At 42.5% G+C, this 26,686-nt stretch overlaps 1 protein-coding gene across 5 annotated transcripts in view; it reads left to right on the top strand.

Annotated features, from left to right (window-relative positions):
- The window catches only part of LOC144806656 (uncharacterized), a 218,776-nt gene that overhangs the window by 30,878 nt on the left and 161,212 nt on the right, over positions 1–26,686 (top strand). For 3 of the 5 annotated variants that reach the window (XR_013605869.1, XR_013605866.1, XR_013605870.1), the window contains exon 4: positions 671–5,300. Coding sequence is in view for 1 of the 5 variants with exons in the window: in XM_078672986.1 (XP_078529112.1) it covers positions 1,919–3,718 (1,800 nt within the window). In the remaining 4 variants the exon portion in view is untranslated. Of the gene's footprint in view, positions 1–670; positions 5,513–26,686 lie in introns of those variants that run through there. The other 2 variants (XR_013605877.1, XM_078672986.1) reach the window with 2 other exon arrangements.

The following is a 26,686-nucleotide window of genomic DNA, read 5'->3' on the forward strand; positions in this document are numbered from 1 at the left end:
AAGACTTGGCTGCTTCTGCTGCACCCAGAGTCTTATGCGTCTTTGCAGTCTAATTTTTCTGTCTGGAAAAAAATGGTGTCCTGGTTTTCTGCACCCAGTAAGTCCAGGTGCAGAAAAACCTAACAAATCAGGTGGAATAAAATGAACACATGAAAGTACGCCTTAATTTCATTGCCCTTGATTCACACTCTGGACCATAGTTGAGGGATTGGTCTAGGCATAGTCCTCGCAGCACACAATAGATTTGTTTGAGGCAGAGGCCAAAACTCAAAAGTCAGGATACCAGATACAAGTAGGTGGTAACTCAGGGCAGGGGAAAACGCCTGTTGTCCGTGGACGAATAATTCCCGTCCCAGAAATCTACATTACAAATTAATTAATAGTATTTATTTGTTTAATATCTGTTTGGTGCCAGTCCATATGACTTTAATTTCTGCTTTGGTATTCTATGTTACAACTCCATAGGGTACATGTATCCTATGTGAGCTTAATAAAATGCTGAAAATTCTACAAATCCTCACTCGTATATCCAAGTACTCTATTGCTACCATTCTACACTCTGCACAGTCTGAAAAACAGCTCAACATTTTCAAAATTCTGCTTTGATTTGGCTTGTAAATTATATTTTTGGAAATGTACATGTATTAACTATTTAATTTTAATACTATAGGTGATTGACATTACGGACGAAGAAAGCAAGATTTAGCACTAAGCAACTGAATGTCAGTGCCTTAAGAAGGATTATTTTGAAAAACTGAAGGACATCCAGCATTCTACGTTTAAACAATTTCCAAATATCTAAGTGTGGCGAGGAAAGTACTATAACTGTAAGTGAATTCTCTAATTTTGCATTTCATTAACCCAGAGCAAAGCCATATCTGTGCACACAGCATCAGAAATAATGTAGAAACACCACTTCAGCATCTTCATCTGGAAAATTATCAGAAAGACAAATTGCCTCAGCATGACAGAATAACGTTCATCTAAAGCATCATGTAATTCTAGAGAGGAAGCACACACTGCATAAAAGAAAGTTACAACTAAAGGTTGCTTCTGGATACCATCAAAGAAAAGACGCTGAAAGAAGACTCCGAAGCTGACACGTTAACAACTAAAAGATTGGAAAATCACCTTTGTTCAACACCGTTTTTAACCAGTTACGCAAGTTTGAGACTATTTGCCTCGGGATATAACACCTCGACCCACTCTGCTCACTCTTGCGAAAACCTTAAAAATTCACCACTTAATTGTGTTCATGACCATCTCAGATTGTTTCCTTTTTATTGTGTACTGTTCTGTAATTCTATGTAAATCGCCTCAACATTATCTGTTGTGCAGGAATGATATGTAAAACTGTTAAATATAAAAATGGATTAAAGGAGCACCGTTGCGCTATAGCTAATGTAAATAAATCCTCATCTTCAGAACTACAAACCTTAACCTTACACCAAACATAGAAAAGGTAGAAGGAACTGATGTTCTGCGACTAATGATCCACAATATTACTGTGCATGTTCTAATGTTCTCAGTTACTGCCATTACGCCAGTGCAAAAAGGTACTTCTCAGTTTAATCATTAAATATCAGACTAACTCCTTATGACTGCATTGCTAAGAACCTATACAAATAGATTTGAGAAAATTTCAGTCACAAATGAAGTTGCTTCCGGAGAGGCTATTACCTAAAGACTATTATCTGCTAGAAAATGTTCAACAGGTGTTACAGGACTGCTTCCTGACATTTTTTGCTCAATTCAAGTTTTGAGAAGATTACCCACAATTTTGTTTAGAGATAAGTGCTGAACATTATCTAAACAAGCCTGACTCTAAAATCGAGGCAAAATAACCGAAGTTGGGGAAAAAAGTTACCTGTGCCCAAAAATATACAGCCATAAATCTTATCTCACAGAATTTGACAGAATGCACACTGGGGAAAACTACTTTCAGTGCAAAGTATGCCAAAAAAGTTTCAGGCGTAAATCTTATCTCACTGAGCATATGAGAATCCACACTGGGGTAAAACACTCTCCGTGCAAAGTATGCCAAAAAAGTTTCCGGCGTAAATCTTATCTCACTGAGCATATGAGAATCCACACTGGGGAAAAACCTTATCAGTGCTCTGAATGCCAGAAAAGGTTTAGTATCAAACCGAGTCTATATCAACATGCATTAACCCACTCTGTGGAAAAACCTTACCAGTGCGCTGAATGCCAAAAAAGTTTCAAACGTAAATCTTATTTCACTGACCATATGAGAATCCACTCTGGGGAAAAACCGTATCAGTGCTCTGAATTCCAGGAAAGGTTTTGTAACAAACAAAGTCTTTCTCAACATCTAATAACCCACTCTGGCGAAAAACCTTACCAGTGCTCTGAATGCCAGAAATGTTTCATTTACAAAACCAGTCTCACCCGGCATAGAAGAACCCACACTGGGGATAAACCTTTTCAGTGCTCGGAATGCCAAAAAAGTTTCATTGACAAAAACAGTCTCACTCGGCATAGAAGAGTCCACACTGGAGATAAACCTTTTCAGTGCTCTGAATGCCAGAAATGTTTCAGTTGCAAAAGCAAACTCACTGAACATACAAGAATCCACTCTGGGGAAAACCCTTATCAGTGCTCTGAATGCCCAAAACATTTCAACCGTAAATCACTTCTAACTGCACATTTGAGATTCCACACTGGGGAAAAACCTTATCAGTGCTCTGAATGCCAGGAAAGGTTTTGTAACAAACAAAGTCTTTCTCGACATGCAATAACCCATTCTGTGGAACAACCTTATCAGTGCTCTGAATGCCAGAAATGTTTCAGTATAAAAAGTAGTCTCACTCGACACATAAGAATCCACACTGGGGAAAACCGTTATCAGTGCACTGAATGCCACAAATGTTTCAGTCAAAAAAACTGTCTCACTCGGCATACAAGAACCCACACTGGGGAAAAACCTTATCAGTGCTCTGAATGCCAGAAATGTTTCAGTGAAAAAAGACATCTCACGCTGCATATAAAAACTCACACTGGGGAAAAACTTTATCAGTGCTCAGAATGCCCAAAAGATTTCAAACTTAAATCACTTCTAACTGCACATGTGAGATTCCACACTGGGGAAAAACCTTATCAGTGCTCTGAATGCCAGAGGTGTTTCAGTGAAAAAAGACATCTCACGCTGCATATAATAAACCACACTGGGGACAAACCTTATCAGTGCTCTGAATGCCCAAAAGATTTCAAACTTAAATCACTTCTAACTGCACATGTGAGATTCCACACTGGGGAAAAACCTTATCAGTGCTCTGAATGCCAGAGATGTTTCAGTGACAAAATGAGACTCACTAAACATACAAGGATCCACACTTGGGTAAAACGTTATCGGTGCACTGAATGTGACAAATGTTTCAGTGAAAAAAGTAGTCTCACTCAGCATATAAGAACCCACACTGGGGATAAACCTTATCAGTGCTCTGAATGCCACAAATGTTTCAGTACAAAAAACAGTCTCATTCATCATATAAGAATCCACACTGGGGAAAAACCTTATCAGTGCTCTGAATGCCAGATCTGTTTCATTCAAAAAAGCAGTCTCACTCAGCATATAAGAATCCACACTGGGGAAAAACCTTATCAGTGCTCCGAATGCCAAAAATGTTTCAGCCAAAAATCTCATCTCACTGAACATGTGAGAATCCACACTGGAGAGAAAAAATTATCAGTGCTCTAAATGTCAGAAAAGATTCAGAGGTAGAGATGGTTACAAGCGGCATAAAATAATTCAGTTCTCCGAATGCCAGAAAAGCATCAATTTTAAATTCAATCTCACTCTACATGAGCAGACGCACACAGGGGAAAAACATTACCAATTTCTGTGAATGCCATAAATTCCTATTTGATAGGCCCAGCCTCACTAACTATAAGCGACTCCATACTGATGAAAAACCTCACGAGTGCTCTGAATGCCAGAAAAGCTGCAGAGAAAAAAGCTATTTCCCCATGAGAAGCTCCAGACCGGAGAAAATCCTTATGCCATAAAAGTTGAATCTGAAAGACAGTGTTACACGTCATGAGAGATCCCACTCTGGGGAAAAACCTTATGAGTGCTCGAAATGCAAGCAAAGTTTTGGTTACAAATTACTTCTCACTTGACATGAGCGAACTCACACGGGGGAAAAAAAGCCTTATGTGTGTTCTGAATGTCAGAGAAGGTTTAGTCTTGAACACAATGTCATTTCAAATGAGAGAATACACACTGGACTAAAGCCATATACAGGAGGGGAAAGCCGGAAACGTTATACTCAGAAAGGAGATCTCACTAAGCATGAGAACTGCATCCACACCAGGTAAAAAGTAAGGCGTATCTTGAGTTGCAGAAAAGCTTCTAACAACCTGACTTTACATGAGAGAGCACAAATTGTATTATTATTATTATAATGCTGAGGAGGTTAAAATATTCAAATTGAATTCTAATTACATATGAAATGTTCATTGTTCAATATATTTCTCTTAGTATTTTAATGTGAGGACTTTATTGCTTAAGCAAAATAATTAGTATTTGTTTTTCTATATGTAGGAAGCATTACAATAATGAAATCACTGTATCCCACCTTCTTTGTTTCCTTTCCTGTTCTTTATGAACGTTTCTATTGCTGAACTTTAAAGATTGCGCGAAATTATTAGGAATTGTGCTCTACATAACTTTGCTGTGTTACAGTATGTTGATTTTGTATGTACTACTTTTGTCTCTTATGTGTATGGCAACTGATGTTTTGTTTTGCTTTAATAATCAGCTTATGTTTATTAGGTTTTATTATTCAATAAAATGTTTCAAACACAACAAATGGTAGTTGATATGTATTTAAAACGGCATCATTTTTATTGCATGGGCAGTTTCAAAGCGGCCAACAATATGGTCTGTGGGATGACGGAGGACCACATTGGCATCAGCACGGAGAGGTTTGGGCAGGTGATTTTGAACTTTATGAACGTTTATATTGTTGAACTTTAAAGATTGCCCGAAATTAGGAATTGTGCTCTACATAACTTTGCTGTGTTACAGCAGTTGATTTTTATGTACTACTTTTATCTCTTATGTGTATGGCAACTGATGTTTTGTTTTGCTTTAATAATCAGCTTATGTTTATTAGGTTTTATTATTCAATAAAATGTTTCAAACACAACAAATGGTAGTTGATATGTATTTAAAACGGCATCATTTTTATTGCATGGGCAGTTTCAAAGCGGCCAACAATATGGTCTGTGGGATGACGGAGGACCACATTGGCATCAGCACGGAGAGGTTTGGGCAGGTGATTTTGAACTTTATGAACGTTTATATTGTTGAACTTTAAAGATTGCCCGAAATTATTAGGAATTGTGCTCTACATAACTTTGCAGTGTAACAGTATGTTTATTTTTATGTACTACTTTTGTCTCTTATGTGTACGGCAACTGATGTTTTGTTTTGCTTTAATAATCATCTTATGTTTATTAGGTTTTATTATTCAATAAAATGTTTCAAATACAACAAATGGTAGTTGATATGTATTTACAACTGCAGCATTTTTCTTGTATGGGCAGTTTCAAAGCGGCCAAAAATATGGTCTGTGGGATGACTGAGGACCACATTGGCATCAGCAGGGAGAGGTTTGGGCAGGTGATTAGGGGTATATGTAAGGTTGGAAGTAGGGGGAACAAAGCATGTCCATTTTGTGGACTGTGACTCCTGGAGTTAGTGTGAGGGATACCATGCTACCCTGTAAATGAATCCCCTAGTGATTATTATCAACAAATTTGATTAGGTTTTATAAAAGAAAAACATCTTCCAAGTTACAGATTGATAAATATAATATGTCCAAGTTAATCAGAACACAAGATAAAAATTCATGAATTACAGCAGTAGCTTTTTGCGTCTGTGAGATCCCAATGAATGCCGTCATCAGAATCGGTAGCCGCTGGGGACAACACAGTGCATGGGCTGTTACTGGTTCAAGCAAAGTATCAACATCCGTTGGCATGACTGATGGGAGTTTGAGACATGTGTCTAACACGCATTCTTCTCCGCATAGCAGGCAGCGTAGAACAGGTAGGATGCAATCTTGCCAAATTGGTCTGAATGACAGAAACCATGTGGTATTTAATTCTCTTAGACGAGGTAGTCCCAAAATTTGGACGATGCGCTCACGACACTTCATCGCCAGTAGAGTTGTCTCCATGGAGAACTAGGTGTCGTTTGTGAAATGACTTGCCATATCGCAGCAATAGAAGCAAAAATAGTATTCCTGCAGCGAGTCCCAAAATGAGAGGCAATCCGCCAAACACAGAGTGCACAAAGTTTGGAAATATTACCAGGACTGCTTCAAAAGGTGCTAACAGTCCAGAAAATACGGTCTTAAATACATGTATAATACCACTCGTATCAGACATGTTTAAGACACGACTTAACGTTTCTGAGAAATGTATAGGGCAATGTGTAGTTAAGAGGGCATGTAACTCTGCAGAAGTTCTTGGGATTTGCAGAACATAGGTTTCTTTTGCCGAGGTCAGTGTCACTGTTTTTTGCAAAAGAATGGCTTTCATTCTCCTTAAAGTATCAATTTGTATAGAAGAGATGTTCAGTGAAGGCCAAAGTGGCGACTCCTTGCTTTCTTGGTTTTAGGAAACAATACTTGCATACAGCAAGTGACCCTGGCTGACACAGTTACTAGATATGGTATTCCTGGCAACATGCCACAGCAGCAGCGATCATCCAACGTAAGGTAACTCCCATTCGAGAGTTGTCCAAAAATTGGGTCAATCACCGCTGCTGGTGAACCTTGCAGGTGGGAGGATAAGTTTTTAGAGGAACTATTGCAGGCCCTGTGTAAGTTTATACCCTGACATAGGAGAGAACCACTTAGTGCATTTTCACAATTTTCCCCGCTAAGAAATACTTCACGACCCCCACTCCAATATCTGTATGTGTACGGCAATTCCCAGGATGTCTTGATGTATACTTTACCCAACCTTTTATATGTGCCTGCTGATACATGTTCTAGGCAATATTGAAAATGGAAAATTGTAACAGACTGAGTGAATGTTCCAATGTATAATCCATTCCATAACTGGCTTTTCAGCGACAGTAAATGGCAATCTTTCCAGTTTTTCAATGCTCAGCACCGTATTGTCTGCTCCCCTTTGTGCCAATTTGATCTGTTTATCAGTGAGATTGAATTCTGAAAACAGTGACGTAGTATAGCCTGAATGAAGGTTTTGCAATGTCCAGCCTAATAGCATGATAGAACGTACTTGCGACTGACCATGTTGCAACATGACCAAGTCCTGTTCCATGATGTCTATGGCAGAAGACACTATGCTATCTAAAGAATATATCCTGGATCACAGAGTCGTTAACCCATTGTCAACCACAGAGAGAGATTTCTCTAAATAAATACGATCAATTTCTCGAATTCGTTCTGCAGTCTCTGCTTGCGTAATTTTCCATGCTTCATTATAAGCAGCAAAGATACCGGCATATATAAAACGTTTATGACGCGGTGTTCTTGTTCCTAGCAACAATTCCCTAAGATCAGCGCCATCTTTAAATAAAGATAAGTGTTGCTTTACATCCTTAAGTGTAGATCTATGTATCCAATCAAGGCAAAGTTTCCCTACACTGTATGTTGTTACTATTCCTGGATGCTGTCCAGGAATATTGAACATATCTTGGTTCTGGCCTAATGAATGCGAACCCCTTTGTTTTATTCAGGAATCTATCTTGACAGTTGTTTGTGTCTGTGGGCCAGATCAACCATTTATTCCAATCTGGATCTGTTCTGTTTTGATGCAAAATAGTATGTACGTCGACACCCCCCTCTGAAGTGGTATCACTAACAGGTGTAGGTGTAGGTATAGACAGATTGTTCAAGTCTTTTATCTTGGCTAACCCAAGACAAGACGTCTCTTAGACAGTGTCATTCAAAAACATAATTTGCTCAGGGATGATGCAGGCTCTAAATTAAGCTTCTATCCTCTGCACTTGCCAATATTTTGTGCCCCAGACAGTTTTTTGTCTCGATGTTGTCTTTCCAAGATTCGAAACCTAGTGAAGACAGTTGAGCATAAAAGGCTACAGAATAAATTTGCTTGGTATTTGTTAACATACTTTTCATTCCTGTTTTTGTTTACATTTTTAAAGTAAAATGATTCCGGATTGGATACATTGAACCCTGAAAAGTACGGACATTTTCTAAAAAATATTTTGATCTACCCTTTGGTGGCGTAGGACAATGTTCCCATTGGTTATACATTAATACATTTCTAGGATTTGCAGATTTGTGCAAGAAATGATGACCATAGTGATTATAACAATACATTTGTTCATAATCTGATGAACCTTCTAAGTATTCATGATTTGTAAAGTCTGACATCATATTATTAACAGTCTCGAAGTCCCAATCATCAGAAAAGGTACTAGATGAAACAAAGTAATTCAAGGAAATCTTGAACTGGTGTGAAATCTTCAACAGCTCTGACGGGCCAAAAATGTCATAATTAGTTCTGTCCCAAGCTATACTTGCTGGTATAGGAACGTCTGTGATGTTCACTGATGGCAAGTCTCCTTGTTCACAATGGGATGATTTGTGTGGCTTGAGAATTAAGTTGATGTTCTTACTTGCTGGGTCCATTTTGACATATCTTCCCTTTATCAGCATTCCCAAAGTTATTACCAGAGTTAACCAAAGTAGAAGAAAAAGCACACCCGACACAATCCAAAGTTCAATCCATGGTGATACCAAATAGGTCTTTTCCAGGTGATGAAAAAGGTTTGTTGCTTGTTCTTTCAAAGTTCTTTTTACTGGCGCAGTTTTAGGTTCGCTTGGATCCTCGGAAAATGTATCAAAGTTAATGAAATAGCCAGAGGCAGTTCTGTCAATTGTTGGGTTTGCATCTGGATTCGTTGAAATCGCTGGAACCTCAGGATTACTTGTAACATTTGTGTAGTCAGATGCTACTTCATTGTAGACAGGCGTTTCTTGACAAACTGTTATTTGGGTTTCAAGAGGTACAACTTCCATAGCTTTGTTGCTTAGTACTTCATTTCGCACTGCAGATTCTTCAAAGGTGATGAGTCTCTCAGTTTGAACCTCTTGGATAGTAGCCAGAGCTGGGCATCTGCTAAATTGGCGGAGTCCACTTGGCCTACTGCTTATGATTGTCCACATGAGGTGGTTTGACCAGGTTGATAGACATAAACCTGTTCTCCTTTTTTCCAGCAAGGGGCGGCAGTAATACTGTTCTTGATCCGTGGATTGATACAGGTACTGGTTGTCAGTTAGAAGGCCCAAATTCCTTCTTGTCCGCGATCTTTTCTCCGACCAGATCACCAAGGTTTGGGATCCAGACAGGCCTTGCTGGGACGGTCGGTTTCTCTTCAGTGGTGGTTGGCTTCAGGAACACATTACTTTGTTTCGTTCCTATTTCATTTAAGTCCTGTAAGACAGCCAAACGATCTTTGATATCAAAGAGTTTGTGGTCTACCAATCGAGGTCCGCTACTAGCATTCTGGTCCCAAAAAGGACTTCCTATGGAGTGATACCCCCTAGAGAACTTCTTGGCAGATTGTTAAGACTACGTTGGACACTTATTAGATGTTTGACCCACCCGTAAGCCGAACTTAATACCCTAGCTGTTATAGATTGCTTTATGTCTCGTTTTTTTCTCTCCACTACCGAATTTCCCTCAGGATGGAATGGACTAGAGTACCGCAATGCAACGCCCAGATTGGCCGTGGCCTCTTGGTAAGCTCGAAAGGTAAACGCAGGACCCTGGTCAGAATGTAGCGTGCCGATAAAGACTCGCAAATCTTTAATAACAGTTTGAGCGTCAGCCGAGCGCTGAGGCCACATCCAAATGAATGTTGAATACGAAACCACTGCGATCATGATATATTTATAGTTGCCATCACTCTGTATGGGACCGCAGTGGTCCAGGTAAACGCAAGCTAATGGTTTATCTGAAATCAACAGGGGCATCTGCGCAGGACGTTTCACAGTAGAGACTTTCATCTTTTGGCATATTTCACATTCCAAAACATAGTGTTCGAGGCATATGAGCTGCAGATACTACACTGTGCATTAGATCGCCAGCTGGTGTTAGGCTCGGATGATTGCATGTTGTTGTCGTCTTGGAAGAAGTTTTTTGTAGTCACGAGATAGGTGACTCCTCCCTTGGACGATAGTGCGCAAGGGCATCGGCTCCATCCTTAGATTGTTTTTTTCCGCCACTGGGTTCGGATGAACTTTTTCCGCTCCGGCTCGACATCTACTTTTCAAGTACTTCAAAGCGCAAAAACGTGACCTAACTACCTTCGATATCGACTAACATTGTTTTCGACTCCATCAGCTCGATTCCGGTCATCGGCGCGGGCCGTTGGGCCTATCCACGCCGTGAGGCCTACACCTTATGGAAAGTACGCCATTCAAGAAATGCCCCTTGTGTGGAGCAAAGTTTCCATGCAGTGACCACCACGAGGTCTGTAACCTGTGCTTATCGCCAGAACACGACGAAGCCAGCTGTACAGCCTGCGCGTCCTTTCGATCCAAGAAAACCATCCGAGATCGGAGGGCCCATCGACATGATATACAGAGATGAGCTCCAGAACCGGTGGATATCTTCGACGAGGAGGTTCCGTTCGTTCCCGAAGAGGATTACGATGATCTCAAAATCGTCATATCAGAGGCAGACGACTCAGACGACTCCGTACCATTGGGTCAGTGTGTGAGTACTACTGCCCCTGCATCAGACACCGCACCCAAACTGAAGGCAAAGGTCAACACTCCGCCTCCTGGGCCCAGTCGAGACCGAAAAATCACTTCGAAAGCCCTACCATCGAGCCCGGCTCAGAAGAAAATAAGTAAGCCTTCCGGCATCTCCTTACCGAGCAAGCCGCACGTGTCGATCCCACCAGCTCCATCGGCACCGAAACCGAAAGAAGTCGAGGCTCTGTCGACTTCTAAAGACAAAGGTGCGAAGCCAACGTCCGACGCCTCAAAGCCGACGAGACCAGCTTCCACTCTGAAGCCATCACCTTCGGTATCGAAACCGACAAGGCCTGATTCCGATGCACCCAAGCGCTTGAAACTGCCTACCACACCGAAAACAACACCTTCGGTGCTGAAAACTATGCCAAAGGACACTGTAACGCCTCCTAAGGCTAAAGACAAGCAGCATACTCGTTCGGATCCGAAAAAATCGGCGCCGACAAAGGTTACACAAGGAGAAGAACTTTTCCAACCTGATCCGCTGCAAAAGAAGATCTACATTGACCTAAAGACAGGTGCTGTATCCACCATACCACACAAGAAGAGGAAGGCAGATACAACACCCACTGTAGTACCTGCCAAGAAGAAGGACTCTGCCACATCTCCTATCACCCTTCTTCTCCTATACTTCCTTCTCCTCCTTCACCAGGAGATAATATTAGTTTTGGACACCTGCTGAACAGAGCTGCCATTTATAATGGAGTCACTATGCACTCTGATGAGGCAGAGGAAGATTTTCGTTTAGACACATTTGAACAATCGCAAAGGTCTGTTCAAATTCTTCCTATGATTAAAGGGGTCATCAAACACGCTCCAGAGATATTTTAAGAACCTGTACGTACCAGGATCTTAAAACCCTAGAATTGAGAAAAAATATAGGCCTGCACCTGCAGATCCAGCCTATATTAAAGGACAACTACCATTAGATTCACTAGTTGTATCAAATGCTAGGAAAAGGGCAAATTCACAAATGTCGGGTGAGACACCCCCACCTGACAGAGAATCTAAAGTAATAGATGCTTCAGGCAAAAGAATAGCTGCGCAAGCTTCTAACATATGGCATATAGCTAACACACAAGCCCTCCTCTCAAGATATGATAGGACTCATTATGATCAGTTAGAGAAACTACTGGAACATCTACCTGACCAATATAAGGCGCAGGCAAACAACCTTTTACAAGAAGGCAAGCTAATTTCCAATGCCTCAATCAAGTGTGCACTTAATGTGGCAGACACTGCATCCAGAGCTGTCAACACTAGTGTCATACTTGGAAGACATGCGTGGTTACGCATTTCAGGATTTAAACAGGAAGTGCAAACTACCATTTTAAATCAACCATTTAATCAAAAACAATTGTTCGGACCAGAGGTAGACACAGCACTTGAAAAGATGAAGAAGGATACATATACTGCCAAATCTATGGGAGCTTTACAGTCCAAACAAGCTAAAAGTTCCTTTCATCGCTCCTTCTACAGAGGAGGCTCCAAACAGTCTGGAGCAGACAATACAACATCCTTCAAATCAAACACACAAACATCCTCTAACAAAGGATATTTTAGAGCAGGATATGGAGGAAACAACAACAAAGGAAGAGGTCGGGGTAACAACAATAATCAAACCTCCTCAAACACAAAACAGCGACTTTCCTCTGCTCCCCCAACAGCATTCCACTACTGTGGGGGGCAGATTAACACAGTTCCTACCTGTCTGGAATTCCATCATAACAGACAAGTGGGTAAGACAAATTATCCAGTCTGGCTACTGCCTGGAACTTACTGCAACCCCTCCACACATACCACCCAGACAGCGTCCAATGTCGGCAGAACACCTTACTCTGCTCAAACAAGAAGTCCTGTCACTTCTTCAAAAGGACGCAATAGAAACAGTTCCTTTACAACACCAAGGAACAGGGGTTTACTCACAGTATTTTCTAATACCCAAGAAAGATGGGACACTAAGACCAATTCTAGACATCAGGCCCCTCAATCATAACATAAAATCAGATCATTTTCACATGATCACTTTACTACAAGTGCTCCCACTGCTGCAACAAGGCGATTTCCTTACAACACTAGATCTAAACGACGCCTAATTTCACATTCCTATGCATCCTGCTCACAGGAAGTATCTAAGGTTTGTACTGGAATGACAACATTATCAATTCAAAGTCCTTCCATTCGGAGTTACAACAGCACCAAGAGCATTTACAAAATGCCTAGCAGTAGTAGCAGCACATCTAAGGAGACAACAAATACATGTCCTCCCTTATCTAGACGATTGGCTCATGAAAGCCAAGTCATTCAATCAGTGTGTTCAACATACACATCAAACAATTCAAACATTGTACGACTTAGGGTTCACAATCAACTTCACCAAGTCACACCTGCAACCCTCTCATATACATCAGTATCTAGGGGCTACAATAAACACGTCTACAGCTCTAGCGTATCCCAGTCCAGCAACGATACAGAGCATTCAGTCCTTAGTGACAGTCTTCCAACATCAACAATCTCTGCAAGCCAGAGTGTTCATGAGACGGATAGGATTGAAGGCATCTTGCATCTTCATAGTACCATATGCAAGACTGCAGATGCGTCAGTTACAGGAATGTCTAGCACGACAGTGGAACCAGGCTCAAGGGCAACTAACAGACTTGGTGTTGTTAGACAGCCGCACACATCGCTCTCTGCAGTGGTGGAACACCAAAAACTTGACAAATGGGCGGCCATTCCTCAAACCTGTCATCTCTCACAGGATGGGGAGCCCATCTCCTACATCATGCAACTCAAGGGCATTGGACCATTCAACAAAGATTGTTCCATATCAACCATCTAGAGCTGCTAGCAATATTCTTAGCACTCAAAGCATTCCAACTACAAGTACAAAACTATATACACCCGTCCTATAAAGGATCCATAGGGCATTAAGCTTAAGAGCCCCAGTAAAAGTCCAAGGGAAGAAATTGAGAATCAACCTTGGATCAAATACCGCTACCAACTTTTGGGTAATAAAATAACCTGTTTTTAACAAAAGGGAGTTTAACTGATAATTGGGAAAGGAGCAAGACACCAAAAATTCCAACACAAATAATTAAAAAAAAATTTTAACCGTAAAAAGCATAGTCCTGAAGAAGGTGTTCAAGCCAGTTCACCGAAACGCCGCGTCGACAATTCCTGTGCTTTTTTGCTTTTGTTTTTAATTGCACTGCATTCCACATGTTTTTTTAATGTAAAGTTGTTGTTTTTAATGAAATTGTTAAAAATTGTATTACCTTGTCGGATAAACTAAATAAATGTATGAATTTTAATATGACTCTAGTATTCAATAACCTCTTACCATCTTGAAAAAAAGATAATTGCATGTAAAAAGGACATTTGCATTCAGTAGTTCTATTTGTAAATTTGTTATCAGCTGTGGGTGCCTCATATTTATGTGACTTAGAACTTTGATAAATAAGACTGTTCATTTCCTGTCTTATCTATCTACAAAAACCAGGAAAAGGGAAACCTTTGTTTTTTTGAATGCGTGTTTCTACATCTAAATGAAAACCCTTAATTGTTCAACACATCGTATGTTATTAAGTCATTGAGGCACCTTTAGTGATAATATAGATATCCAAGGGCCAGTTACATGCCAAGTTTTGAGGACAACAACAGACTTTGTAATGTTTTCTATTGATATTCAACGCATGCAAATATAATTTATGTGCATATCCTGAAATACACCAGGCCCTCCTAGACCTACGTTGGATTCCCTTGTGTTATGGGATTAGTGCTGGATGGAACGGCAGGAAAAGGGTTCACATTAAGTGATGTTCGTCATTCATAGCATTGTGCCTATAGTGTATTTATGCATTTATTTAAGTGATGATTTTTGTAAAGCACCTATAGCTCCTGAGCCTTTTTCAGAACACTTAACTGACTTGGGAAATGAATATGCTCAGTCGGTGTTTCAAATGTAGTACCTTTCCAGAGAGTCTTCAAAATGAAGTTAGTGTGCATGCTGTACCTTAATTCCACTGGGTGTCATGTCCTCCGCCTCCTTCTTTTTTTTACCTGTTGCCTGCCCAAGATCAGGAAGCAGGCACACCGAAACGGCACCTCCTCACCACTTCTTGTCAGCCAATAGCAACCCCCATGCCCAGCATACACAGAGAACTACACTGCTATGGCACAGCACTACCAACTGCCTGCCTTCCTGCCCCTACACTGTTACCCCGCGGTGCAGCCACAGGACAGTGGCTACATTGCCTGTGTCTGCCCCGCAACACGTTGTTCCTGCCATGGAGGTTTCCCACAGCTGGGTGCAGTTCATAAGTACAGGGACCCAAAGATATGTGGCATCGCAGAATAAGAATGGACGTGGTACAGGTAGGCTTTTTAAAATGTATTTATTAGTTTTCACTTTTATATAGCGCAAACTTTACCCGCAGGTATCAGAGGGCTTTAAATCAGCATGCTTATAACAAGCAAGACTAGCACTCTATATTACTGCCAACTTTGCTTAGCATAAGCAACAGCTAACCATTCGCAAACAATGTTTATATACCAATTGCAAATTTAAAAAAAAGGATGCCAGTAACTCAAACTTTAATGCTGCGAGACCTATTGCATTGTAAATGCTTGTTTCACAAGAGGGGCCATCCAGACATAGATCTGTTCGCCACACAAGAAAACGCAAAATGCCCAACGTTCGCCATCAGGTTTCCACACCCGCTGTCCAAGGGCAATGCGATATGGATGAACTGGTCAGGCAGATTTGCGTATGCTTTTCTGCCACTACCACTAATACCACTAGTAGTACGCAAGCTCAGACAACAGTCTCTCAAATCAATTCTGGTAGCTCCCAATTGGGCATGCCAACCATGGTTCACCACACTGTTAGAACTGTCTCTAGTTCCACACCAAAGCTATGTCTCACACCATCTCTGCTAAGGCGGAACCATGGAGACATCAGACATCCAGACCCAAATCAACTGAATCTGGCGATCTGGCTCCTGAAGTCTTAGAGTTTGGTTATCTTTACCTACCTCCAGACAGTATGAACGTTATTAAAGAGGCCAGGAGACCTACTACAAGAGCTTGTTATACTGCTAAATGGAAGAGATTTGCCATTTATTGCAACAATAACCAAATAGATCCCCTGGATGCTTCTATACAGGATATCATTTGCTACCTTTGACATTTACAAAGATGTAACTTGGCACATTCATCTATACGACTGCACCTTGCAGCAATTGCAGCATATTTACAAAACAGACAACATCTGTCTCTTTTTTGAGTACCTGCTATTAAAGCATGTATGGAAGGATTAAAGAGAATCATTCCCCCCAGGTTACCACCTTCTCCAGTGTGGAACCTAAACGTTGTTCTTACAAGGCTCATGGGACCACCTCATGGGGCCACCTTGTGAACAAATGTGAACTGCAATTCCTCACATGGAAAACAGCTTTCCTTATTGCTATTACCTCTCTTAGAAGAGTAAGTGAGTTACAAGCTTTCACAATACAAGAACCATTTTTACAACTACATCGTAACAAAGTGGTTCTAAGAACTAATCCTAAATTCCTTCCAAAAGTCATTACTCCTTTTCATTTAAACCAATCTGTAGAGTGACCTGTGTTTTCCAAAACCCTGACTCTGTAGCAGAAAGAGCTCTACACACACAAGATGTTAAAAGAGCTCTTCTCTACTATATAGATAGGACTAAATCTTTTTCAAAAACAAAACAATTGTTTGTATCTTTCTCTCCACCGCATAAAGGCAACCCCATCTCCAAGGGTGGAATTGCAAGGTGGATTGAAAAATGTATACAAATATGCTATCAAAAAGCAAAATGTACATTAACAGTTCCTCCTAAAGCGCACTCCACACGCAAAATTGGAACATCTATGACTTTCTTAGGGAGCATCCCCTAGAAGACATATGCAAGGCAGCGACATGGTCTACAACACACACATTCACTAAACACTACTGTGTTGATGTGCAAACCAAGCAGCAAGCTGCAGTAGGACAAGCTGTCCTTAAAACTCTTTCAAACTACTGCAACAGATACAGGTGACCACCGCTAGGGACACAGTGCTGCACAATCGATGCACAGTGTAGTATCTGCAGCTCATATGCCCGAACGGAAAATGCTACTTACCAGTATGCATCTGTTCTTGGCATGTAGAGCTGCAGATTACTACACACCCTCCCGCCTCCCCGGGACCTGTATCTGTTCCAGTTTTCATCTTACTTAGATGCACATGCAGGACATCTTTCTATTTACTTCTACTAACTCCATCATTTCCCATCATGGCGAAAAACAATCTACGGATGGAGCCGATGCCCATGCGCACTATCGTCCAAGGGAGGAGTCACCTATCTCGTGACTACAAAAGACTTCTTCCAAGACGACATCAACATCCAATCATCCGAGCCCAACACCAGGTGGCGATCTGATGCACAGTGTAGTAATCTGCAGCTCTACATGCCAAGAACAGATGCATACTGGTAAGTAGCATTTTCCTTCTGGTTTGTTTCCTCATGTGTGGCCACCAGTATCTCTGCTTTAATAATGACACTGTGGCGGAAACACGTGCATGTGCAGAGGCGAGCCCTTCATGTGCTGCTAAAGATTAGTCCTAATCTTTGTTTCATGTTTGAAATTACTCTATCCCCCACTCCAGGAATTTGAGCAAATGGAACATTGTTCGCATCAGTTATATATGAATATTTGAGTGGAAACCCTTTTGGTAATGTTTACCACTGTCTTTGCTTGAAGCATTGACTTCCAACATTATTTTGCCATTCATTTTTGTTTTTGAACGAGTGATTCCAGCTACGGAAGCCGTTTGCACAGCTGCCTTCGCGACTTCATCAGCCAATTAATTCCCTGCAACGTGAACGCATTCATGTTGATGACTCAGCCTATGTATCACATGAGTGTTTTGTAGTTCTTGTCGTAACTGAACTACTTGTTCCCAAAGCAACTTATGCTTAATTGTGCCACTCTTTGCATCTTTGTAACCGTTTTGAATCCAGTTTTGGAAGTATTCATTGTAAGATTGAACACAATAATGCGAATCGCACACTATGAGTGTGGGGAATTCGCGGTCCGTATTCTCAAGCGCCATCTTGAATGCTTGTAGTTCAGCTCGCTGAGCTGTACAATCTCCTAGAGGTTGAGTTTTAGTAACCATTGGTCGGGATTTGCCATCGTGGCAACAACCTTTAACGATCCCGCAGGCCGCACTATAGGCTTGTTTACCCTCGGTAGCGGGTTGAGCTGATCCGTTACTATAAATGATACATTCATACTGTTCTAGAGGCAGAATTTCAGTAGGCAGAGGACATTCTTGTTCGTATTGTAAAAATGCTTGTGTTTTCAAATAAGGCTAAAAAATATAGTCAACGTCTGTTGCAGCAAGAGAATTAACCCATTGTATCCATCTCGGATGTAAAGCTTTAGCATTAGGAATGCTCTCTTTTGTCACTGCCTCTAAGGCAGGTACAGGTGTAACCACCATAATGCGCTTACCGTGTGCGAGGGCTCTCTCTTTCGCTACAGCAGTTTGAACAGCTGTCAGAATTTTTTCTGTAAAAGTGAATTTCATTTCTGCTTGTGTGTACAAATGTGATTTGTAAGTTATTGGTACTTTTTCACCTTCGTTAAAAGTTAAGTACGTGAATCCGCATTGCCCTGGAATGATTGGGATCACTAAGTTGCGTATGTTTACACGTGTTTGCAAATGTTTTGTCACTAACATCTCTGTTTGCAATAAACGCAAAATTTCAGTGTGTTTTTGTGTCCAATTAACTGTTTTAAAATCAGGTTTGATTAATGCATAGAGAGGTTTTGCCTTTCTGTGTAATTTAGAATGTAATTTCTTCCGCAATTCAGGAAACCTAGAATCGACTGTAAGTTTTTCAGCGTTGTTTGAGGTTGGAGCAGCGCTCATTTCTCTAGAAAGTTTGCTGCCAGTCTTTTGCCTTCACTTGAAAGTTCGTATCCTAAAAAATGGACATTGAGGTGGGCAATATTTGATTTCTTAAAATTGAATTTATACCCTTCAGAGGCGAAGCCCAATATAATGGTGTTCACCCTGTTCAAGTGCCTATCCAAGTCATCATCTGTCAGATAGATGTCATCAACATATAACAATGCTTCATCATCATAAGTTTGTAGTAACTCTGTTACCCTCGCTTAGAATAACACAGGACTATTCTTGAATCCATGAGGGAGACGACAGAAGTGACTCTGTGTCCCCATGATTGAGAAAGCGGTCAAATACCTACTTTCTGGTGCAATGTTTTGACAGAAGAAACCGTTAGAAATATATAATGTGGTTTTATATTTTTTACGCACAATGTTATTCAATAATGCTGCACTGTGTGCTTTTTGTACTGCAAATGTTTTGCAACAAGAGTTTAGATGTCTGTAATCCAAAACTAGATGATATGTATTGTCTGGTTTGGAGACAGGAAACAAAGGATTGTTCATTGACGAGGTGTATGTTTCAATCACCCCCTGATATTCAAGTTGATCTAAGATCTCCCTGACCTGTTTTGTATCTTCATGCTTAACTGGGTACTGCCTTTGTGCAGTTGGTTGATTTTTTAACTGGATCTTATAGTGAGGAGAATCCTCATCCCATCCTACATGATTTTTGTATAATGCGGGAGCTTGGGCAACTGCTCATTTCCTGGCATAAGTATATTTTAAGTGAATTGGAATGTGGTTGGAGAAGGCTGGCATAATGATGTCTTCGCCATGTGGGCACTTCCTGACAAATTCTGGTAGCCAGTCTTGTTCAGCAAGAAGAATGTCATAACCCTTAGAAAGTCGCTCCCCAAAGAGTGCTCTCACTTTTCTTGGTATGTCTCCCTCCATCTGGAGTGTTACTTCATATAACTTATGTGGAGAACTAACCCTGAGATCTGCAGTTTCAACTTGGATGAACTCATTCAAGTCCACTGTCTCCAGATGATCCTTCAAGTTCTTGTGAGCTCTGGTGACTTCTGCTGCACTGTCCAACATTGTCTGAGCCCATTCCCCGTTCTTGAGTTGTGTCCTAAAGATCCTCGGCATGTCTGATTTTTAGACCTGCTACCTTCTTTTTGGTGAATTGAGGTTTCTTGTTTTTCTGAACGTGTTGATCGTCTTTGGACTTCATGCGTTCTTCCTTATGTTCTGACCATCCTCTCCTTTCGGAATTCTGTGACAATATCTGGTGCATTGTTCTGTGCCTTACAAACCGTGCATATACGTGTGCATTGATTGCTTATCCTATAAAATACTATTTATGTAGGGACGACATATTTTTAAAAGGGACTTTTTTGCATTCCATATGGTTAAGGTGTTTCTAGTACAACATTTATATTGCTTACCTGGCGGTTAATGCACCCTTGCTGTGCCACTGAGTGTAATATCACGTTTATAAAACTCTCACACACCAGTAGCAGTGGGAGGCGGGAAGCAGAGTCATGGCAAGGGATGCTTCTGTGGCAACCATCTTCTGTTACTAAAAACAGTCATCTAAAGGCAAGTGTCCAACAACTTGCAAAGTGAATGCTGCGGGGAGAGGGGGGAGGGATTGGGCAACACTTAAAGCCTGGCACATCACGGCACAAAGTAGCCTTTCAGGCTATACGTTATTATTCAAGCCAATCAGTCTGGTGTGTTGCATCAGCCTACCATCCTGCAGGACTCAGCAATATTTACTCAGGCTGTGCTTGCACAATATTTTCTGCACTACCCATCTGTTCTGTGTTAAATCCTATGCAGCACCATCATTTTCATGACAGACAGTTACAGCCTGCTGTGTCAGTAACTCCCCCATTCGAAGTCCTCTAGACAGTGCTGTAGCTCTGTCTTTTATCACACAGGTAATTTCCTCATTCGGAGTCCTCAAGACAGTGCTGCAGCTGTGTCTTTGGTCACACAGGTAATTTCCTCATTCGGAGTCCTCAAGGCAGTGCTGCAGCTGTGTCTTTGGTCACACTGGTAATTCCTCATTCTTAGTCCTCTAAACAGTGCTACAGCTGTGGCTTTGGTCACACAGGTCATTCCTCATTCTTAGTCCTCTAAACAGTACTACAGCTGTGTCTCTGGTCACAGTGGTAATTCCTCATTCTTAGTCCTCTAAATAGGGCTACAGCTGTGTCTCTGGTCACAGTGGTAATTCCTCATTCTTAATCCTCTAGGCAGTGCTGCAGCTGCTTATCTTGTCTTGTCAGTAACTCCCCCATTCTAAGTCCTCTAGACAGTGTGCAGCTGTGTCTTTGGTCACAAAGGTAATTCCCCATTCTTAGTCCTCTAGGCAGTGCTGCAGCTGCTTATCTGTCAGTAACTCCCCCATTCTAAGTTCTCTAAACAGTGCTGCAATTGTATCTTTGGTCAAACAGGTAATTCCTCATTCTTAGTCCTCTAGGCAGTGCTGCAGCTGTGTCTCTGGTCACAGTGGTAATTCCTCAGTCTAAGTCCTCTAGACAGTGCTGCAGCTGTGTCTTCAGTCACATAGGTAATTCCTCAATCTTAGTCTTCTATGCAATGCTGCAGCTGTGTCTTTGCTCACACAGGTAATTCCTCATTCTTAGTCCTCTAAGCAGTGCTACAGCTGTGTCTTTGGTCACACGGGTAATTCCTCATTCTTAGTCCTCTAAACAGTGCTACAGCTGTGTCTTTGGTCACACAGGTCATTCCTCATTCTTAGTCCTCTAAACAGTTCTACAGCTGTGTCTCTGGTCACAGTGGTAATTCCTCATTCTTAGTCCTCTAAATAGGGCTACAGCTGTGTCTTTGGTCACACAGGTAATTCCTCATTCGTAATCCTCTAGGCAGTGCTGCAGCTGCTTATCTGGTCTTGTCAGTAACTCCCCCATTCTAAGTCCTCTAGACAGTGCGCAGCTGTGTCTTTGGTCACAAAGGTAATTCCTCATTCTTAGTCCTCTAGGCAGTGCTGCAGCTGCTTATCTGGTCTTGTCAGTAACTCCCCCATTCTAAGTTCTCTAAACAGTGCTGCAGTTGTATCTTAGGTCAAACAGGTAATTCCTCATTCTTAGTCCTCTAGGCAGTGCTGCAGCTGTGTCTCTGGTCACAGTGGTAATTCCTCATTCTAAGTCCTCTAGACAGTGCTGCAGCTGTGTCTTCAGTCACACAGGTAATTCCTCATTCTTAGTCCTCTAGGCCGTGCTGCAGCTGTCTCTCTGGTGACAGTGGTAATTCCTCATTCTTAGTCCTCTAGACAGTGCTGTTAGCTGCTTGTCTGGTTCGGTCTGTAATTCCTCATTCTAAGTCCTCTAGGCTGAGATGCAGCTCTGTCTCTCTTCATACACCCACTACACTCCAAACCAAAAAACATAGGTAAAAGGCATTGTCATTATCAACGCCAATAGCTCTAACTCTCAAAAAAGCGAGACCTATTGCAGTGCAAATTCTTGCTATACTTCTATGCACATTTCTTGTGATCTCTGATCCCGAATTCACATTGGACAGGCAAGCTTCCTGTGACTACAGATAAGTTGTGATTCATTCACTACATATTTAATTACGATCATGTCAAACACAGGTCTTGAAATATGTATCTTTTGTATTTCCCAGGCTGCACTTGTTTTTAGAACTGAGGAAGACCCAATCTGATGTTTTAAGAAAACACTACTAGCAAGGGTCAAAACTTCAACTATATACATATGTTGTGCCCCGTATTTACTCTAAACACAACACAAAGTATTCACTCTAAAACTAGCCGTTGTTATTCATAGACTTACGGAACAAAATAGGCACTATATCGAATGAATTATTTTAATATATTTTTTTGTTGTGTTCAAAGTCTATTGGTCATACTGCATGATGACTTCCCTTCAATGTCACTTTCAAAGACAGCCTTGATGAATTATTTTCCTGTAAACCTCTGCATATGAATAACAATATACGTAGGAAACCAGACTCCTGTGTTTTTGAAATCATTTAGTGATAGGTCAAAGTTGTGAAGCAGAATATAAATAGTTGGATGCAACATTTCCTTCCTTCTGACAACCGTTGTAGCTACATATTATGAGCTTAAAGCAAGCAAGGACTTTAGAAACTTCTGCCAGAGTGTTTGGTAGTTGTGGAAGATGGTGGGCGTGAGGAGGAAGATGGCGCGTTGAACCGCACCGATGGGGGTGTGTTCTCTGCCGTGCACTTGACCGCTGCTGTTCTTACCAGCCCTCGGCTCAGCCTTGTCATCCAGCTGGGAGACTTGAGCGTGTGAATTTGTGTGGGTGCTCGGCCCCTTCTCTGTATCTACTCCATTATGGATGGCTGCATGATCCCGCGAAGGTGTGCATCTTGAAGCAGCATGTTCCTGAGGAGGTGAATACCCTCAATTTTGAATTGGCGATAGACCAGCCACTCCTTGAAAGACCTGAGGTTGATCGCCAGGCGGAACCCCCGTCCCTCTTCTCCACTAGGATGAAGCTGGGAGAAGCATATCACACTCTTGGCCAGAAGGTCCGTAGAATTCTGTGTGGTACCCTTGGACGGTCTCCAGTACCCACTAGTCCGCCGTTATCTCTGCCCATTTGTGCAAGAAAAGGCATACCCCCCCCCCCCCAAACAGAGAGGTGATAGAACAGGGTTTACTGTTGTATCCATTGTTGTTGGATCCCCCTCAAGGTTGATTATGTTTCCCTTGACTGCCACCACGGGAGGGAAAGATGGTTCTGTGACGGCCATCAAGCCATCTTTTCGCATGGGCACTGTTAGGACCTTGGTATGATTGGCTTCTGGAGGAGCAACCCCTGCCTCTTCTGGCCCCTCCAATAACCCTCGCCAGGAAGATATTTTTTATTGAAGACTGAGCTTTGTCGAGGGCTGAGAACATGGCGACGAACTTTCCTGGTTCTTTGACAAAAGGGTCGCCGAACAAGGTAACCTGTGCTATCGGGCCTGCCTCTGAGATTAGAGGTTCTCCCAGCTTTGGGTTGATTTTGATTAGAAGGGAGCAGCATTGTTCTGCTGAGTGGGCGCAGTTGGCATTGCCCAGGAGGCAGATCGCTCTCTGCGCCCAGCATGCAACGTCCTCTGTGGGAAGAGGATTCTCTGACTGTCTAGCCTGTTCTGCTAGTTTGATGAGCTTGGTTAAAGGCCCCACTACGTCCCGGAGTTTGTCCTGGCAGGCTCGCCATGACCTGTCTACCCCTTTCTTAGGATCCCTCATGTACTTAGCGAGAAAGGTGCATCATTTGGGATTTATCTCTGGGGTTGCTGTCACCATCTCGCGAAGGAAAGGTCTGGGACATTCCACCCTTAGGCTTGCCCTAACTTCTTTACTGAGAGGCTGGCGGCTCTTGCTCGCCACATACACCGCCCCTTTCTTCTCCGGGACACACTCTGCGGAGCGTGGTGGATAGATTCCTTCTGTGTTAAACATGTCACTAGGCCAATTGTCTCCCTCAGCAGAGTCTGAGCAGGTTGAATGTGGGTGCCAGAATCTGCCCAAGTCTTGTGCCTCATCGTACGAGGCTTTGTCATCCTCAACATCACCCTCACCTGTATCGGGGAACCCCTATTTGGGATCAAAATCCATTGAGACGTCATCGCCCATTTCTCCGGGTATTTCTTCCTACCGGTAGGGTGCATCTTAAGCGTGCACGCACTCTTGTGGAAGACTTCATTCAAACAGCTAAAGCCTTCCATGTGCCCCCTGTTATGCTTGCCAGCCTTGCGTGTGGGGACTGAGATCACCACACCAGGCCCAGCCCCTCCGTCCCCAAGTATACCTCTGTAATCAGAGGCCGACAGTTTGGCAACACTCTACTGCAGAAGGGCAGATCCTATGATATGGCTATGAGACATGGCTTGGGGAAAGAACTTATCCATCTCTGCAGGAAGGTGTCATTGTGGGGGCCAAACCTCCTCCTAGGCACACGAGGGTGCATAGTCGTGTTCTCTCTAGGATTGCATCTTCTTTAAGGGTGAGAGCACCAATACGTCCTAAGGTATATAAATGGGCATCCCCCTCGCTGGTGCTCCGAAGTGGTGTTCCAGGCAGTAACCAATTTCAGGGGTGTACGCTGCTTGCCTGCACCACACAAAAGTTTTAATTAGGCTTAGCCCTGTTTGTCTTACCGCCTCCGTGGTGTCGGGTGAGGGTTGAAGAGAGGAGGCACACAGCGGGAGTACGCTTCACCTCTCTTCAGCAGTACGTGCTGCTGGAGCGCTGACAGAGCTGCTCTGCGGTGTCATGAATGGGTTGGGAAGTGCGAAAGAGTGCCATGTAGCGCACCAGCGCTGTACTAGGTAGACACCTGTGGGCGGTTTGCCTACAGCGCATGGAGCCTGAAGCAAGGAGGCTGTAACTAAAACAAAACAAAGCTATGTGAAAGCTCATGTAGAAAGGCAACAATTTTTTTAAATAAGCAGTCAAATCAATAACGCTGCACCAGAAATCCCCACTATCCATCTAACAATAGTCAGGAAGGAATCTGAAGGCGACTTAACTGACGTCATGCAGTGAAGAAAGAGGAAGGCCTGCGATGTGTTGTGTTATTTAGACTATCGTACTGTTAATGGATTTGACTATTGGTGACCATGATTACTCCCTGTGGTTCATGGGAGTTGTAGTATTGTTGCAGTGTTGTTTTTACTTTTATCTTTGAACTTGCTATTAGTAAAGAGTGAAGAAAGATATGCATAACCTCACCTCCTGTCCTGCCGTAGAATTCCCATGTCTGGAAGAAAACGGTGTTAACGGCACAGGTTGTATCTAAAGAGTTAGACTCTTTAGAGGCTGCGCCCTCTCTGCAAGGCTGTCCACACAGTCTCTACATCTTGACAAAACACAATACTTCTACAAGTTCTACTATAGGAACAATGTATTTTCTACGTGCGTGCGCAACTATGACGAGTTGTAATATGCATGCGCAGTTGTAGGTGGCATTACTACACATACGTCTTGTTCCATGCAAGAGCACTTGTTATTCATCATATCGTGCAATGCGCACTTGTTCATGATCAAATTCCTCTTAACCGATGTACGTGCTTCAGTGCCGCGTGTCCAGGGGAATAACAGTGTCTGTGGTCCCTGCTGTGCCCTCAGTGCAGGACTCACACAGGCTGGCCCCAGACAGTCTACACTCCGTGCATCGCTCCTCACATGTTGTGTTCTCTCTCTTTATTCATTTATGCGTCGCTATATAACACAAACTTTACCCAGAGGTGTCAGTGCACTTTACAATAGAGCAAAGTAAGTTGCATAAGGCATGAGAGTAGCATGGTAGTAGATAAAACTACTTATATGTACAACAGTTACTCTCACTGCCAAACCGCCCCTCCCTTTCCCCCATCTGCGCCAGGCCTCCCCTCCCTTAGGCTGTCTACTCACTCTGCCAGACCGGCCTGTCCTCTCCACTAGCTGTCTACCCTCTGTGCCAGGCCATCCCTCTCCATTGGCTGCCTTCCCTCGGTGCCAGGCCGCATCGCTCTCAGGCTGTCTACCATCTGTGCCTGGCCACCCCTCCCTGTCCTCCAGCTGTCTACCATCTGTGCCAGGCTGTGCAGCCCTCCCTCAGGCTGTCTACCCTCTGTGCCAGGCCGCCCCTCCCTCTCCACCAGCTGTTCTCCATCACTCCCTGCCTCTCACAAACTGCATGCATGAGGAGAGTTTAGGTAAGAAATGGCCTTGAGGGCAGGATGGGCTCTGTCAGTGCTGTATTATACAGGACAGTTACAACCCCCTCAAGGGACCCCTGTGGAGTGTGACTGGTTGTAGGTTAAATGAAAAATAACCACAAAGTGTATATATAAAAGTGTTTATTTACCACACAACACTCACTAACACATTGGTTTATTTCCTACCCACAAATACACAACAATACTTCAATTGCAAATAAGATAAGTAGCACAAACTACAGTGGTCTCCAGGGAA

Source organism: Lissotriton helveticus, chromosome 1_2, assembly GCF_964261635.1.
Source record: "Lissotriton helveticus chromosome 1_2, aLisHel1.1, whole genome shotgun sequence".
Lineage (NCBI taxonomy): Eukaryota > Metazoa > Chordata > Amphibia > Caudata > Salamandridae > Lissotriton > Lissotriton helveticus.